At 33.4% G+C, this 19,945-nt stretch overlaps 1 protein-coding gene across 1 annotated transcript; it reads right to left on the reverse strand.

The window, feature by feature from the left end:
- Positions 1-2,744: 2,744 nt before the first annotated feature.
- LOC106118653 (uncharacterized) lies at positions 2,745-16,090 on the reverse strand. Its single transcript, XM_013313338.1, has 12 exons — positions 15,692-16,090; positions 13,920-14,628; positions 10,218-10,373; positions 9,777-9,894; positions 8,715-8,903; positions 8,211-8,351; positions 7,996-8,132; positions 7,547-7,686; positions 6,800-6,950; positions 5,894-6,033; positions 5,360-5,458; positions 2,745-4,919 (listed from the first exon to the last, which is right to left on the reverse strand). Exons 1-12 carry the CDS (start codon positions 15,897-15,899, stop codon positions 3,733-3,735), a joined length of 3,375 nt encoding a protein of 1,124 aa, XP_013168792.1. The 5' UTR covers positions 15,900-16,090; the 3' UTR covers positions 2,745-3,732.
- Between the last annotated feature and the right edge of the window lie 3,855 nt (positions 16,091-19,945).

Here is a 19,945-nt window from a genome sequence, read left to right on the forward strand (position 1 = left end):
TTTTTTTAACAGCCATGCTCAAGTAAACTCAATGATCCTCGCTTTAGCTACTCTACTATTGCTTATATTATAAATTTATTTACACATTTAAATATTTGACATATAGATATTTGCAAGATTTGGCTCATTTTATTTTTATTCTTTGACAATAAATCTGCATCGATGGTAATTTCATATACAGATTGACTGAACATTTGATTTTTATGTTTGTACTTAATTGAAACTGATTTAGTGTCGTTTTTTCTCATTTTTGTACTATCATTGTTCAATTAGCGATATATTAAATAAAGTGATTCGAAATTTTAAATTAATTTGTTTTATTTTAACTCAAGTTATTTCATTAAGCCATTTCCCATGGTATTTTTTTTAATATTACTTCTTATTAATATAAATGAATGTTTGGATGAATGGATGTTTGTTTGAAACTATCTCCTGAACGGCTGCATAGATCTCGCTGGAATTCAGCATAGAAAGGTAAGTTTTTTGTTCTGTGCGGACGGAGTCGCGTGCGACAGCCAGTGTGTATATAAAAAGAGAGATCATTTTTATCAGGGCGTGGAAACTTAGAAGAAGGACGATTTGTATGGAAAGTGGCGCCACCTTTTAAATCTTGGTAAACATCATTTCATCTCATGGCTAAGAAGAAACATCATTTGTGTCATCGAGACATTCATGTGTCATCAAATCGCTACGTTTTTTCGTATTTCTATTTCTGTTCTTGTATTCTTAGTTAAATGTTGTTTCATTCGTTTGTTTTTAATTAAAATGTGTTTTCGTGAAAAATGACGATGTACGCAACTGTGTTTTAGATGGACTGATTATGGTAAGTTACAATTCAATAAAATTTTTCCTGTTATTCCCATACGTCAGACTCATTTAAACATTTAAATATTTTCGTATTTTGGTGTAGTTTTTAGCACCACAGTGATTTATACTTTCCGGTAATCATATTGAATGGTGCCCTACTTCTAATACATTTTACATATCAGTTCCTATACTTGACAGGAAATCACATTCTGTTTGTTGTAGGTGCTTATACACATGGTTTCCCCCTTCCTGAGACGGTCAGTGATGTTTAGAAAATGTGTGCCAATCACTGGAATTATAGAGCCATAAACTGATGTGTCTGAAATTAGTAGGTGGGTCCATGTGTGTATATGTAAAAAAATATTTTTTTTATTTGTAATTTTTTATTGTAAAGAAAAATTTGCTTGCCTGTGTTGTAAGAGAATATGTTCAGAGTGTTTAAACTCGCAAATAACTACAAATGCCAGTTGCCAGCTTGCATGTGACTGAAAATATTTTAGGGTTTGGTTTTAATTACAGGGTATGCATTCTTTTGTGACCGCGCTATACTATTTATTACCGTAAATGTAATTTTCAAAAATATATAATACATTAAAAATTACAATATTGAGCTGATATCTTGAAAGTCATTGATGTATATGTACTTGCAGAAATTTAATATTAAGTTATGTAGAAATATAATAAAAAATCTATTAAAAATATAACAATATTTTGTTTTTATTTCCCCAATAATAGGATCATTTTAATAGAGGTATTTCATAGAAGGCTACTTGATATCGGCTCACTATATTAATAACTACATAAGTGGGTATATTATTTTTGAACATTGATTTAATGTCAATTTTAACTTCATTAATTAGATTCCCACTTATCAGTTATTATTATAGTGAGCTAAATATGCGTATATAGGTACCAAAAAAAAATATTAGTTCACCCATTATACGCATGGAGCGCCACAATCGCCGTTGATCCACGACTTCGAGCGAGTGTCCCTCTTTCTGTAGTATACTTATTATACTCTTTGATTTTTATTAATTTGTGTATTTTAAATAGGTTATGAATAAAACAATGTCCAATCTATTTAAAATCTATTTAATTATTTTCAAAAAGAATTATATAAAACTTGAAACAATAAATTAACCAGGTAAACATAAATGTGATAAATATATCACAATTTTCTCTCATTTTTTTCTCTTTCTCTGTTGAAAGATGTTTGAAAAACTCTTTTCTCGTAAGTAAATTTTGAATGTTCTCAGATTTTCTCTATGAATTTTATATAAAATGATTCAATTTATGCCAAATTTTATTTAAAAAAATAGATTTTATCATTTTATATGATTTAAATGAAAGGAAAAATTGTCATTATTAATAAAATAAAAAGCAAAATTCAGATATTAACAATATTTTCTTTACTACAAAAAAAATTTACATTTTGGTATTGTAGTAAAAAAAATTAATACTAATATTAAGACATTTATCATTTGATTCCACTTCACTGTTACCTTAAAAGGGACGTAATAAATTAAGAAAAAAAAAACAAATCACAAAATAACACGTCTACTCCAGACTAACCTATCAGAATATTTTTTTTTTAATAATCTTCGTGCAATTCTTTAGAAATATGCGTGAACTTTTTACTTATCGTTTACCCTCTTAAAATTTATTTATTATAATTTTCTTCGTGTTTCGTTAAAACTCTTTTACATAATCACATTCACAGCGCAGTTTTAGAAACGTAACGAGATCAAGAAACCAATCACTTGTCGTTTTTATAACGAACATATAATTTTGCTAAATTGAAAAAAAAATACTATAAAGAAATAATTTCCAATAATATTCGGCAAGAATTTTACATTTTCAATATTAATTTCTAAGACAAAAAAGTAATCAACTAGTTTCCAATTAACCTGATTTTTAAATTAAATTAAAATTTTTAAATTAAATCCGTCAACATTGTAAAGTTTTTTACTGGCATATTTACAGATTTTGCTCTTTTTTTTTTCAAATACCAAACACTCATTTTCACAGATTTATACAGCAATGACAAGTTTTTTGCCGGACAACAATGACAAATCAAACTTTCCTAATCCCAATATATGTATTAGAATAATAGAGAATAAACAAAATAATATTATTTTCTTTAAATTAACTCTGGACGTAATCTAAAACTGCGCTTACAACCTTCAATCTCGCGTAGCCTCTACGAGACACCTAACTCTATCTATTTACAAGGAATTTACTCTATGGTACGAATTTTAAGGGCAACGTACGAGCTGTGTGGACATTAATATTGTAGACTTTTAGACGGTATAAGTTCGAATTTTGCCAACAAATATACAAACATAATACAGGATGTCCGAAATATCGTGTACAATGAAAAATTTCAGTTACATTGAAAATATGATGATTTAAACCAACTTATATCAAAACTTACTTATTTTGGGAGCTTGTGGAAATTATTATACAAGAAATTATTCATCTATTTGGTTAAATCATCATATTTAAGTATAGATTTATATAGCTTATCATTGTTCACGACATTTCTGGACCTCTGTGTACAAATTGATGTCAAGTTTACTGATTAAATTAATAAATGAATCCTTACAAAATTGATTTCAATTACATTTTGCATTGTTATGCATATTAGAAAACATATAAAAGGTTTGTCCTTTCAAGAGTACAGTCAGCGGCAGACAGATGTATATTTGGATGTATACATATTTCTGGGACTTTGTAAATGTATACTTTTTGTATCTGACTGTACTTTCATACCTTTACAATATTTAACTGTCAATCTACAATGAAGCCGATAAGGCTTTGATGTTATAAATTGACTTACCCCTGTCCGTTTTTAGCTGCAATCTCGTACATAACACTAAGTTGCACTGCACTAAGTTATCCTGCACTTAAGCACTACACTTAGCACTAATCGGGTGGCCGATGCACAATCTCTTGCAGCTTTGCACTTAGAAGCTTAGCTTCAACTTTACTGTCTCTATCTCGATGCCTGTCCGAACATTTCCTGTCTTCACTCCTGTGGTCTTTCTTGTGTTCTTTATGTGACCGGTCTTTGTGATCTCGATGTGATCGGTGAGATCTTGATGATGAATGTCTTCTGTGTTCCGACTTGCTCGACCGGCTTTCTTTGTCAGATTTATCTTTTGTGTCAAGTTTTTCAGTTCTATCTGTTTTGTCTGGTTTACTTTCTTCTTTGTCTGAGGATCTGCTTTCTGATGACCTACTTTCAGATTTTTCTGATTTATCTGATGATCTACTTTCCATCTTATCAGATTTTTCTGACGATCTATCTGCCTTCTCGGATTTTTCAGATGGTCTGCTGTCTGACTTGTCATATTTTTCTGATGATCTACTTTCAGTTTTCTCAGGTTTATCTGATGTTCTATCCATCTTTTCGGACAATTTGCTGTCTGATTTATCTGATAACCTACTTTCCTTTTCTGTTGTTTTATCACTTTTATCTATCTTTTCTGTCTTTTCTGTTTCTTGTTGAGTTTTTTTGTCACATTTCTCGGACAATTTATTCTCGGTTTTGTCTAATTTGACATTTAATTTATCTTTATTCTCAGACTTATCAATTGTTGTGTCCTTTTCGATTGACTTTTCTGTTTTATTTATTATAATATCTGTACATTTACTGTCCACTTTATCATTTAATCTATTTTCCAATTTAACCACTACCTTATCTGGTAATGTTACATCTAATTTCTCGATCTGTTTCGAAGTTTTGTCTAAAACTTCGACTTTCTCTGTCTTGATATCAGATTTGTTTGTTTTAGTTTCAGATTTTTCAGCTGCTTTGATATCTTTTTCAGTTTTAATTTCAATTTTTTCTGATTTATCTGAAGATTTTTCTGATCTATGTTTATCAGTGTCTCTATGTCTATGCGATGTCTTCTGTTCTGTTCTGTCAGATCTCTCGTGTCTTGACTCACTCTTCTTTTCCTTCTTATCTTCGACATGTTTATTACTTTGTACTTCTGTACTTTTTCTATCAGTCAGTTTTAAAGTTGGTTTATCTTTGTATTTAGCACTTAATGCTCGCATTTCTATAACACCGCTTTTGTGCTTCGTTGTTGATGACTTTTTAGGTTCTGTAAAGTAAAAAAAATGAATTTAACGTCTATTTCACACAAGGAAATTACAATTAGTGGTCTGTTGGTCGAAATTCGACAAGAATCAATATTTTTTTTTAATTCTAAATAACTTTTTGAATCTTTTTCTCCATGTCAACTTTTAACTGTGTAAAATATTACATCTCAAGCTGTCGTTCGCAACTTCGTCCGCGCGGAATTAAAAAAAAAACATAATAAGAAGCCTATCTGTTTTTCCAGACTATGTTCTATATGTATGCCAAAATTCATCGAGATCCGTTCAACTGTTCTAGAAATATCCATCCATGTAAACATTCGTATTTATAATATTAGTAAGACTTCGCGAAATTACTTTAAAGAGGTGTACAAGCATGCGTTTTTAATTAAACGTAAGATATTTTTGTCGAGAAAATATAAGTGTTTATTCGAAGGAACATTACCAGTATTGATTTGAGGCACGGGATCTGCTGCTGGTCGCTCCTCAGCCGGAGAAGACGCTTCTGACGACGGATAGTACTGTTTCAACCGTAAATGCCACGCTGAAAATAATTACTACCATTATAGTCTTTGATTAGGGAACACTTAGTGTAGATTTCTCATTAATATTAATATAGGTAAACTTAATAATTATGTTTAGTTCAAAACTCTGTAGCGGGTCTGGCCAGACTGAAATTTCAGGCAGCCGATATATTTCCAAGAAAAGATAATTTTCCTTTCCTTAGTAGCATACAAGCTGTCGCCCGCGACTCCGTTCGTGTGGAATTAAAAAAAAACTTAATAACTATTATAGATGTGTTCTTCCAGGCTAAATTCTACATGTGTGCTAAATTTCATCAAAATCCAGTGAGCCTTTCCAGAGATACCTTCAAATACTTATCCATCCAACTTTCGCATTTATAATATTGTTTAAGTTAGTAAGATAACGGGACTGGGGCCTGAATTAGTTGTTTTTTCAGTAAACATGTTTATCTCACCGACTGATGTGACAGCGGAGACAGTACGGAACTGGTGTATGATGTTGCGCGGCAAGAAGTACACGTCGTCGGAGCAGAGCGGCAGACGCGAGTAGCGCACGCCCTCGCGACGTAACTGGTTCAACTTCGCCTCCTCCAGCCTGCACATACAGACGACATTCATTATATAACTAAACTAGCTGTCGCACGCGACTCCGTTAGCGTACAATGAAAAAATAATAATTTGTAGTTTTAAACCTTCCCTAGACCTTCACGAACATTTCAATACCAAGATAAGATCTGTTCACCGGTTCTCCAATTTTAGCGAGACTAACGAACAACAATTAATTTATATATATATATAAATTATATACATATATATATATAACTTCTATAACAGAGTTATTATCCGGTTCTAACAAACAACCTCCATAAATAAGAAACTCGGGTTAGAGAGAAACCTTTGATTCTTGCTTATCCCGGTCTGACTACATGATGCAAATAAAATATCATGCCTACCAAATATGTAATTTAATGTTTGTATATATATATATAATATTGTATAGGTTTACAAAAATATCATCATCAGCTCACTATACGTCCCCACCGATGGACTCAGAGCCTACCCTAAGTTAAGGGTGATTAGGACATAGTCAACCACGCTGGTCAAGTGCGGGTTGACTTCACACATATCTTTGAATTTCTTCTCAGATATGTGCAGGTTGCATCACAATGTTTTCCTTCACCTTACAAAGTATAGTAGGTGCGAAAGAGGTGTTTGCCATGATATATGGAGGTCCATGGTCTCTGCCTACCCCTCTGTTATGGTTAACAAGGTAAAAATGGCTTATAAAATAAGCAAAAGTAACAAATTATAAAATTCTTTCTTTTGCTTATTTTATAAGCCATAATAGTTTTTCAACTCACCAAGTGACGCATTGTGATATAGGAGGCTCGTATAGATCCAGCTGCAGCAGCTGCACCAGCTTGTTGAAGTCTGCTGCATGGAAAGCCACCACATCCTTCGTGATGCGACCTCGGTCACCCTCGTCACCACAATGGATCGCTTTCAAAACACCTGCAAATATATTTTATATGTTAATCAGCTGTTGCTCATAAATCATTTTAAAGGAATTAAAAACTAATTTGTAGTCTGTGTTCTTCCAGATGTTCTACATCTATTCCAATGTTTCATTAAGATCCGTTCATCCTTTCCGGTGATACTTTCAATCATCCATCCATCCAGAACTTCGCATTTATAATATTACTAAGATGGTAATAAAAATAGATGGATACAATTAAATATGGCTTTTCACATGAACCAGATTAAGATGGCCATGTGGAATAGGATAAGTCAGGGTACCAAAATACTAGCAACTCTGAATATGGAAGACCAAATCTCAGATTGATAGACGGTGTAAATTACACAATGTTTTGATAGTAGCCTCACATCATTCAATAATAGATTGATATCAGTGCTTGTCGAGATTTACAAAAAAAAAAAGAATTTTTCACTGAAAAAAATTTTTTTTTTTGTAAATTGTCCGCTCTTTGACCTGTTATTTAAACATTACCAACAAATATTGTATTGTAGTTAACTTTAGAAAAATGGCCACAAATATACTAAGATATGTTTACTAAGGTTTAAAAAGGACTGAAAAAACGTATACACACCGACAGCAGCAGTAGTGATTCTATCCAGTCCATGTCCGACATGATCCGCGTGCGCTCGCGTCCTGTCTTCAAACAGAAACTCTCGCGCCTCGCTCCAGCGCGGCAAATATTGTAAGTTACGTAGCTCGTTGATACCAGTCCTGTCAAATTATACTACAAATATATATTTATACTAGCTATCGCCCGCAACTCCGTCCGCGCACCATAAAAACAAAGTCTTGACAGACAGACGGACGGACAAAAAATCCAATAAGTGATCCGTTTTTTTCTTTTGAGGTACAGAACCCTAAAAATAGTAGTCGATTCTCGAACCGACTGGATATGCATATAAAATTTTATAAAATTCAAGCAAGTTTTGGAGAAGTATGGTAACTAACAATATAGACACGAGAATTTTATAAAGTTTTGAAGGATTATAGGCTAAATAATTATAATTAGCTTGTTCGTACCGTCTCTTTTTGATAGGGCTCTTGCCGAGCTCTGCTGTTGGCACAAGTTGCTCTCCAGGCCTGATCCACAGGATTGGGCCATCATTAGACTCCTGGGGCTCCATCTCCACCGCTGCCATAGGTCCCCAAGGCATTGTCTAAATATTACAAGAAAAAAATATTACAAAATTTTCAATCTATTTCATCTCCACTATCTATCTACTGTGATTACTGACCAGTTTGAGGAATGGACACTCTGCAAGCATGGCCAGCATGTCGGGGAAGTATCCGCCGACTTCTTCGTGTACTGTGCCCACCAGGGAGATCTGGTGCAGCGGCCCGCATCTGAATGTGCCAGCCGCGTACGTCTGTTGAACCTACAACACAAAACAAATTGTTAATTATCTAATGAATACTTGACTATCAGCCGCTTTACTGCAATTTATTAATATTATAAACAAATATGAATGTTTGGATGAATGGATATTTGAAAGTATTTCCAGAACACATAGGCTACTAATTAAATTTTCTTTTAATACCGCGTAGAGGAAACGCACGCTACAGCTATAATACTATTAATGGTGTATAGATGGATGGATGTTTGTAGGAATGTTTCTCCAGAACGGCTCTACATTAAATTTTCCACAACTGAACATAGTCTGGAACATTGGCAAGCCCGGAAATGTATACAATTTCCGTAGGATAACTGTGTAATAACTTCACAATCAACAATCACTAACCTGCTGATAATATCTGCTTATTGTTGTGGTCTCAATATCAGAAGCTCGAGCCAGTACACCCGCTTTAACTGTGAGTGAGGGATGTCTCTCGGCAAGGTACTGCAGCAGACAGGGCAGCCGGCCAGCTGCACCCCGCACCACACCACATACAAACTGTGCCCAACCTCCACTGTCCTCTGAGAATACCAGCTGTAAGGGTTGAAAAGAGCTTTGATTATTTATATATTAAGGCAAAACTCTAGGGGTTACTAACCCTTTCTCCCTTCTTATATGGATAGTGAATCCCCCGTTATTAGAATTAACTTTCTTTTCTCATCCATTCTTTGTTAAAAGATAAGAAGACTAAAATTAGCCTTAAAGCACCATACTAATAATAAGAAACAGAATATTATACTACTAAATTAAATTGATGAAAATTTATTTCTATACATCTATCAGCCGTTATGAATCCTCTTTAACACAATCCATACATTCTTCTTAAATCTTTCTCTAATTATGTAGCCATCCACGTTTAATCTCATTACTTCTTTGTTTATATAGTCATTATCCTGCGTAATGTCCAAACCACACGTTTGTTCCTTAATTTCTCAATCTACTTTCAAACTTCCTCTAATATACACATTGTTAACTTTATCCCACCACACATCCATCTTCATCATCTCTCCACCTTATAATATCAAATTTACTTAAAGAAAAAAGAAATTTTATAGTCATAGTATTATATGAGCGATGAGCGTCGGTGGCTCAGTGGTCAAGCACTTGACTTGCAATCTGCAGGTCCTGGGTTCGAATACCGCCATGTACCAATGTGTTTTCCATTTCCGATTTACATATGTACATTTATCCGACGTTCTTACTGTGTAGGAAAACATCGTGATACAACCTGCACATATCTGAGAAGAAATTCAAAGATATGTGTGAAGTCAACCAACCCGCACTTGGCCAGCGTGGTTGACTATAGCCTAATCACCCTTAACTTAGAGTAGGCTCCGAGCCCCTCGATGGGGACATATAGTGAGCTGATGATGAGTATTATATGTACATAATAGTTATATTTCTTACCTTAAGGAACTCCTTTGCTAGTGACTCTTGTTGATTCTCGCTTAGCATGTCAATATCATGTTGGTACAAGTAGACGACACTTGCTCCACCGTTCGGATGAGTTTCCACACGCATTAACCTGCAACATACAGGACCAAGATTGGATGTATTGTTTTTGAAGGTATCTCTAGAAGAGCTAAACAGATCTTGCTGAAATTTGGCATAGATGTAGAACATAGCCTGGGAGACCACATAGGCTACAGACAGAGTCACTAGAGACAGCTAGACTTTCAATAAAGCCTCTTCTTACCATTTTACTAATATTATAAATGTGAATGTTTAGATGGATGGATTTTTGTTTAAAGATATCTCTAAAACGGCTGCACGGAAATTTGACATAGACAGGATGGAGAAATTTTTGAATACTTATAATTTGGACTGGAAATGATAAAGAATGTTAACCTTTGATATTTAAGTCCCTTGATATCCACACAGGGTGCCCTAGGCCCCCACACTGGTGCTGATCTCTCCCGGCGGCATTGCACGCCGATGGAACATCGCTTTACTCTTGAGCGTCTCCGGCACTGTTGGCAAGATGAGTGACGCGAAGAGTGGGATCTGAAGATCAAAATACAATACATATAGGGGATGTTTTGTAGCTTGGCTAAACATAAATAAATGTATAAAAAAATAACACTCCCATTCTCTTTGTAAGAACTAAGTTTTTAACTTAATACAGATTGCTTTTTTCATTTTACTGCCATTTCTTGTTTAATTTTGACTAAACTATGATTAAATCTATGGTGCCTATGTAAAGGCAACTGACAAGCACAACTCCGGGGTACAAATAGCTTAAATAATAAAACACCTTTCAAGTTTATACCATTTTCATACGCAGACAGACAGAAGTGCAAAATTATATTAATACCGAAGTTCTAATCAATCTTATGTCCCTTCAATAAATTAGGCGTAAGCAGTAACACATATAAAAATAACATATCCATTGAATTTTTCTTTGAGACTAAATAATTAAATATATAAAGGCCGTAAGTAACTCAGGGCAGGCAGAGACTATGAATAAAACAGACTTGACAGACAGACGGACAAGAAAATGATCCTATGAGGGTCTTGTTTTGTTCTTTTTTTTATAACAGAAGGGGGCAAAGGTGCAGTGGGAACACCTAGGTGTTCAACGACGCCCATGGACATCAGCAACACCAGAGGAACCGCAGATGCGTTGCTCGCTTCTTTAAGGACCCTAAGTAATGGGACCTTTCGAGTTACGGAACCCTAAAAAGTTCCCAACTTACTCATTTTATTAAGATTTACCTCAATCGATAATCTAACAGCTTTATCGTAATATTCTAGACTTAGTTTATCCTTGTATGCGTCATATAGTCCGTAAAACATACATATAATTCTATACAAATTCATTCAATAGAGTTTATCAAGCGCCGCGCCCCATAAGCTTTATGACATCATGCCGATAAATTGCTTTTATATACCATGGTTAACTATGTTTTTAACTAATAAGAGTCATTTGTAAGCAAGTTTTATTACTCTATTAACTATCAAATTTTTTGTTTAATTAAATTATTGTAAACAATGTAAAGATTGGTAGCAGATCCAGAGGCAGACCCAAAATGAGATGGAATGTAGTGGTAAAAGACATGAGTGAGAGCCACGTCTCAGGCTGATTGGGATAGTGTGACCCCACCAACTTGTGAGACGCAAGCTAGGCAGAGAGAAAGACAAACATGTAAACATTTGATTGATTACCAGAGGGGCGAGACAATGTAAAATTGGATTATAGCTTTTGCTAGTAGAATCGACAAAATGTATCAAAGTGAGCCGCGCGCAAAAGCTAGTATATCTTCCTAATATTATAAATGCGAATTTTTGGATAGATGGATGTTTGTTTGTAAGTATTTCCACAACAGCTCAATGGATCTCGCTGAAATTTGGCAATGTTCTAAAACATAGTCTGAAAGAACACATAGGCTACTTATTAATTTTATTTTTAATTTCCGCGCGGATGAAGTCGCGTGTGACAGCTAGTATTGTAATAAAACTATTACATTGTTGACATTTACAATAGTGTTATTGTCATAACCAGTTTTAAAGATAAAGATCACATGTCTTTGGAAATTTAATTTACAAAGTTACTTTTTAATATCAACAAGGTCGTAAAAACCCCAGCTTATATATATAGAATAAACCAGACCTATACATACATTTGTAATGTATAAATATTGTTTGTACATGTATAAACAACAGCAACAACTCCTAAATGCTATAAATTGTTATAAATTGGACACATAGGATGTTCTTTAGTGTAGAAATCTTAGAGAACTCTGAACAACTGTGTGCGATTGTGTGCAACATAAAAATGAACAAACACAACAAACCAATAAGCAATGCAATTGCATATTAGTGCAACAAATGTTATGTTCTTCCAGCGGTCATTGTTTACTTATTGTTACCATTGCAATAATGATTTTTATATTGATCAGCATAATTATTATAAAATGTAATAAATGTTGTTTAACATTATTTCCTAATCTTTTTAAACAAACAGAACGCTACTTGTAAATTTAAAAAACACAAACTACCCTATGACATCACTATGTCCCTATGGAAAACCCACATGACTGTACTTTAACCTAACTAGAGATGGAATTTTACCTGGAAAAAACCCTAATGTGGGAAAGAATAGGGAAAAAGTCCAGGAAAAATTCCTAACTGGGATAATATTCGGGTTTTTTCTTATTAGGATATGTAACATCTAGGTAATGTATATATCGAATAGTATGTACTATTTAAGTACTATTGCACCATCAGCTCACTGTATGTCCCCACCGAGGGGCTTGGAGCCTATCCTAAGTTAAGGGTGATTAGGGAATACCCTTTTTAAGTACTATTACTATTTGATAAAGCTAATACCGCTGAGATGTGTAGCACATACATTGAATTTGCTATGCAAAGATTGCTTAAAACTCACACCTATTAAAGTGTATATATCAATTGCTAAAGATACAATAAAGCAATTAAAAGAAACCAAAGTATGAGAATTTTATTAGCTCAGATTGTAAAAGGAAAAGGCTCAGATGAAACATTGAAATTGGCAGGGAAAACCCGCTGGGGCAGTTACTGCACTGTGTTAGAAAAGTTTAAAAAAAGTCCATTATGACTAACAAAATCTGGATGACTGATGATTTTTTTTAATTGTGTTTTTTGGAAATATGTTTAAGTACGAATTATTAATAAAATGATGAAATATGAATAACATTTTTCGATCTTACCGATAGAAAAAAATTAGGTTTATGTTTAAGTTGATTATCGATAAAACACGAATAAAATGACATTATCTAAAAATGATTCCTAGCTAGATCGATTTATCGCCCCCGAAACCCCCTATATACTAAATTTTATGCAAGAATTGCTCATATAAAGATATAAGATAAGATAAGATTAGCTATTCAGATGAAATAAAATAAAATTTATTGGATTTAAATTTCTGGGCCACGGTAGAAAGTAGTCTAAAACTACTGGCACCTATAATAGATGAAATATTCAAATGTAAAGGCAAAGACTTATAAATGAAGTTTATATGGCCTTCAAAGATATAGTCCACATTTACTTTTGCGTTTCTGGATATATCCATTCTAAATGAGCATCACAAACATCTACAACAACATCGAAAATGCTGTAAATGCATAAATGAATGATGAATTGCTGCCCTATTGCTGTTGGGTTTTTTCCTAATGCCCATCTCTAAACTTCTATCATCTGTCAATCTAAATATATGAAAAATACATACAAATATCTGACTCAAAATTGATTTAGCTATTTAAGCTACCAACTAAATTGGAATTCTCATACCTCCTACTAACTCTAGTTCCTGAATCAGTCAAGTAATAAAGTATTGAATATGAGGTGTGCAGTGGAAAAGTTTTAAATCTTACTAATAATAAATAAATGTGAAAGTTTAGATGGCTGAAGGTTTGCTACATGATATCTTCAGAATGGCTACATGAATTTCACTGAAATTTGGCTTAGAAGTAAAACATAGTCTGAAAGAACACATAGTCTACTAATAAAGGTATTTTTAAATTCCTAGAGGACGGAGTCTAGTCCAAATCAACTTAATATTGCTAATCTCACCTGTCTTTATCTCTGTCCTTTTCTTTCACTTTCTCTCTTTCTCTTTCTATTTTAACTTTGTCATGTTCAACTTTCACTATCACTTCACTTTTAACTTTATCTGGGTCCATTTTGATCCCAGTACAAATTGCAGGAAACACTTGTGAAGATGAGGCTTTATCCGGTTTCATCTTTAAAGGTAGTTCCAAGTTACCATAACATGGTAGTTCTCTTCTCGGTGTTGGCTGGAACTTGATTGCTTTAAGAGCTAAACTGAAGTGTGTGGCTGGTCTTCGGTGATTGGTATGTTCTAGAAGGATGTTTGACCTTGTCACTCTGGGGTACTTGTATCTTGGCATTGACTTCTGGAAGTGGGCATTGATTATCTTCAACTGACGGGAGACTGAGGAAAAGATGCGTTTTGTGATGTCATCACGAGGTATAGTATGGTCCAATCTTGTCTGCGTCCATGATGCGTTGATGCCACCAAACCAGTCTTCCTTGAATGGTGTTTGATTGATTTCTAGTAAGCTGTTATCTTTATCTTGATGAAAAAGAAGTGGGTTGACAATGTTTGGTGATTTCTGCACGACATGTAGCGTTAACATAGCAGCGTCTCCATATCCTCCGGAATCAAATACTGGCCATATTTTGCTCATTTTCGGTGGTTTAGAGTTTTCTCCCCAAACGCAAACTTCTTGGGAATCTTTGCCGTGCTTACGTTTTTTACCTGGAATATACAAGAATAACTATTATATACTATTTTCTAATTGTGTTTATGTGATATTTGTTCATGTCACTCAAATGTACCAACCAAGGACGGCTGAGTAGTGTGTTTTTAACAGGAACTTTAATTTCAGTGTAATATTGTATTCGATGGTTTTGACAGGATTGTAGTAAAATAGTTGTAAGGAGATGCGGCATGGATTATTTCAAGTTATTTTTTTTTTTACAAAAAATCAATTTATTTACAGAGTAAAGTCTCCATAAAATGCTTCTATTATATTCTAGCAACATGAATATGGATCTTTATGGTGTCCATTATAATTATTACTAGTAAAATACTCCTTAGGTATTATGATTCAATTGAATAGACAATATTAAACAGAGTATTTAAAATGCTTGCAACAGTTTTAAAACTTGTTTAACTTTATTGGAAGTTTCTTTAGTTGAGTTTTTTCATAGACTATGGTGAAGAACAATATGTTTTTGTATCGTGTTTGTAAATGAAGAATGATAGTTATATATTTCTTAATAAATCAGTAAAAATGAATTATAATTTTCTACAATAAATAACCTTTATATGGTATTAAAAAAACATAGATTATTTCCTCTCAATGAATCAAAGAAACTTTTATAAAAGTGAAACAAAATAAGTTTCCATTATGTTTACAAACTTCTACACTTTTAGTGATGTAAGAATATTCTAGAACTTTTGAAGTTGTTTAAATAATATAATTTAATTTTTTTTTATTTGAACTAGTATGACAAATAGAAAGTGAGTGCATATTACAAGGTCATATACTGTTGCAATCAAAATAGGACAATAGTATTCGTTTAGTTATTTATTAGACGTAAATTTCATTGTAAATTAAATTATTATTATTTCTTTTATATTCTGCATGTGTTTATAAACAGTTATGACCTCCAGTGATGTGATGTAACATAGAATTTGATAGGTTAACTATTTTCCCACCAAAATGTTTTATAGGCCATCTGACTTGAAATTAAGCATATAATATTATGGAAGGGTATTATTGTACTTTGTTATAAGATTGGCTTAGGTTTCTTACCTTTAGAATCAATAGATGCGTGTGTGGATTCAGTTGACATACTTGGATCGTATCCCAGTTTACACAGTTTTTTATAATCGTGACTGACTCTACGACGCTTAACACCTTCACCGGCGTCTTCAGCACTACTTGAGTTACTATTATCTTCAGATAAACTACGATTTTCACTTAGTTTTACGTGGGATTCCAAATGTTCATTCGACGCCATTGTTTCGTAGAAAGAATGAAACGTCGACGAAGTAAACAATGTTTTTCAATAAGATTATAACACGTATATCTAAATAACTGTTACGATCGACGTGTACATTTTAAACTACACAGTAAAAGAGAAACACTAGAATTCGCATAAAAACAACTTGAGACGCCATTTACTTGGCTGCCTCATACTTTTTTGTTGAGTTGAGTTTTTTGTGAAAGTGTTGTTACATCGCGATGTAAGTCACTGGTAACATTTGATACAGCCAGTGAATCAAAAATTTATTTTATGTTTAATTTAATCAAATATTAATTGCAAAAATATTCCTATCATCTTGAAACTTGGAACCTTTGTATTTTAATATTACAATTTACAATAAATTAATGTATAAATAAAAACTTTTAAAGGCAGCGCCCTCTGTAGACACATAACATAAACTTGAAATGTCTACCAGCCTTCAAATTTGAAGTCACTTTATAAATTTTTTGCATTATTCAAGGAAGATGTCGCATTAATACATCAGTATGAAAAGAAAACTTTGAAGCATTTTTGCCAGCCCTTAGTAAGAGCCAATAGCAATTCAGGCATTTTAATATTGCTTAAATCAGCAAAAAACCAAAAAGTTGTTTGTAAATTATCAAAGAAAATATCCAATTTAACTAACAAATTTTTACGAAGTCGAATAGCTTTTACGGTAAACTACCGTTAATATTAAAGTGCCTGGCCAAATATCTTTGTAATAAATTTACTTCTCGATTAGGCTTTTTCGAGAAAATCAATCGAATCGAGTTTAATCTAATCTTGGTTTATTCTTTTATGCTAGTATGTGAAAGTTGTAATTTTTCCTTACCTAATCCACATTGAGTTTAAAAAATATAATATGTATTACATTTTGGACTGAAGAAATAATGAACATAATTTATAATTTTATTTTTAACAATAGACGGATAAGTTACAAAGTGCTTTCTTGATTATTTTATGTACATTTAATTAATACCTCTTTAAAATTATGGACGGAAGCGATAGCTAGTTGTGTGCCAGCGATTTTGAGCACTACTTTTTACTGTACTGGCATAATGTAAACAGTCGTTCATAAAATTCTGTTTGATAAGTCATTGCAAGAAAAAAAGTGTATTCTGTTCCAAGTTCTAAGCGAAGCGAAGGTTTTTATTAAGATTTACACGACCATCACCCGATCATACATCACCAAGGTGATCATCGGCGTTCAAGGTCATCCGGAACACCAAAAGACTATGGTATCATAGTGAGAAAAGAATTTTATTCTATGATTGTAGGTAATAATTTGTCTAACGTCTATAAAAGCTTTAATAAGTCTATGGTTAGACAGATATGATCGGCGCGTGTAAGAACGCCGAATTATATGTGTTTCGTCTCGTGTATTTGTGTTTGTGGAATGAAATAGACGCGGCTAGATGGAATCGCAAATAAAACATGCCTACACGCTCACACGTACGTTTCGACCAGCGTCGAGCTATTTTTTTTTCGTTGTAAAATATTATTGTAATCATAGATTATGAATAAACAGAGAGATTTGCAAACTATCAATACAAATTAATCATAGAGTAAAAATCGATTAACGATTTAAGCGTTGTTTTGTAATGAAATAAATCGATAAGCAGTCGTAGTATTAGAGAAACTTTTACATTAAAATATCACAAAATACATGTTAATTTATGAAGTAAGAATCATTTATAAATCAACTGAATGATAAACTGGCGTCATATACGTACGTCTATGATTGCCTAAAACTTTTACTGGGAAATACGTTGTTTTTACAAAGGCTTTATTAACTTGTTATCTCTGGTGGGGAATTACTCTGTACTGTTTAGGTCACATTATGTAACCGGCCGGCAGTTCGTAAATTTTTGAATTCATTAACAGTCGACGCGCGGCGTGCTTGGTGCGCGCTAAACCCGAATCAATTTGTATGCCATTGGCGCGACCATTTGGCCCTGAATCGTTTAATTTGCGAATAATACATCACAATATTTTACTATGGCCCGTCTTAACGCGTTAAAATTCGCATTCTACGTCTGCATTAGTATTAATGGCGGGAAAACGAATCAATGGCGATTCTATTCTAAGGAGCGTTCGATTCCCGCGCATTTTTGTCAAAGACTACTAACCATTCATTACATTTTTTTTTCGTATTAATAATGAATAGAACGTTCACCTGATTTTATGTGTGAAGAAAAATGCATTTTTGCTTTTAAAGTAACCAAAAAGTGAATACATTAAATTGTACCTGTATATTGTAACTAGCTGTTGCCCGCGACTCTGACTGCGCGGAATTTAAAGAAAACTTAATAAACAAAAGTAGCCTATTTGTTCTACCAGATTATGTCCTACATGTGTGCCAATCCATCCATCCATCTAAACTTTCGCATATATAAGTAAGATAGTTTCGTTTAGGCTCTACACCTTCACAAGTAACATACGTGCTAAAAGCATTAATCTCTTCGTTATTCCAGTGAAAAAAGAAAATTATAACAATAGTAGACGCCAGCAAGAACATCTTTTGCACAGATTGCACTACCCTCTGCAATACCACGACCACACAGACGTCAAGTGGAAGCAATTACGCGTTTCCTATGATGAGTGTGCGTTCCTGAGACCTAATTTTAGTCCTGTTTCCCTTCTCACCCTTTTCTTATAACGAAAAAATGGGAGGGGGGAATTTTCTGCACGAGGTAATGCATAGGAAGGGGAAATATTCTCTTTCTGCAAACCCCTTCCGTAGATTAAAGATAAGCAACACATCTGCAATTGCAGATGTCTATGGGAAGGACTTCGCTATTTCGACGATTTCAGGCCGCTTGTTGCTTTACTAAGTTATCATATAAAAAATATATAAATATTATATATTTATATTATAATGTATGCAAATTTTATAATAACTTCACGACCGGCTGAACAAAAAAAAATGCTAAAAGAAATTAACATGTAAGTACGTTTATTTATAGCGCTTGTTGTTTTTCCTTTGTTTTTTTTTATTGTTTTGTAAATCCAATATCATGTACTCGTTTTAAAATAGCGTAGTGGGAGAGTTAAGGTCAATTTTAAATAATAATGATGGAGTGATTTTAACCATTTTAATATCGGAGAAAGAAGTTTCTATCTTCTGTCGTATGGATGGATGTTTTTAGAAGGTATTTCCAGAAGCTACATGGATCTTGATAAAGGTCTAGAACATAGTCTGGAAGAATACATAGGCTACTTATTAAGTTATTTATAAAATCCACGCGGACGGAGTTACGGGCGCCATGCGGTACACGCTGAGCCTGTAGCCCATTGTCGTCATACATATATTTTTGTAATTACTGTGTGATTTGATGTATTTGTGTGATGGCAATCAAGAAGTTTTATTATTATTATTATTATCTAGTTTAGTGTAATTTAAAATTTGTTTAAAACTACATAAATTTTACTAACGAAAAAAAATCGAATAAAAAATCGATATATTATGTTGCGTAGGTGCAGTTTTTTCGAATTTAAAATGATGAAAAAACGAATGCAGTATTACCAGACAGACGTCTGACAGATTTATTTATATAGTAGGTTAACATTGTAACGGGTCTTCGTTATTTATTTTAAAATCTTAAACGGTTAAAACTACTATTGGAAACTCTTTTGGGTGAATTTTTCAAATAAACTCTAGTCCAGTAAGGTCTTTGTCTCATTTAATAAAGAACAGATAAAAAAATCTGCAACTCTTTTATTTTTTTTTAAATACATATTTATACTAGCAGATTTTTTTGTTAATTTACGAATATTTCTTGTACCAATCTAGGTAAGCTCTAGGCTTGTGCTAGGATATTGTTAACGACAATAGTCGAATTGGATTCGAACTTTTGACCACGTGATCGGAAATACCCTTAACCATTAGGCTATTGGCGCTTCAGCAAATGTAGAAGCCATGATTTTGAACCTATATTCCAGTCCTCTAGTCCAGAGCATACCATTTCCTTAAAGGCCGGCAACGCATCTGCAGTTCCTCTGGTGTTGCAGATGTCTATGGGTGTCGTTAGCTCTAGGAG

Source organism: Papilio xuthus, unplaced genomic scaffold (assembly GCF_000836235.2).
Source record: "Papilio xuthus unplaced genomic scaffold, Pxut_1.1 DF827570.1, whole genome shotgun sequence".
NCBI lineage: Eukaryota > Metazoa > Arthropoda > Insecta > Lepidoptera > Papilionidae > Papilio > Papilio xuthus.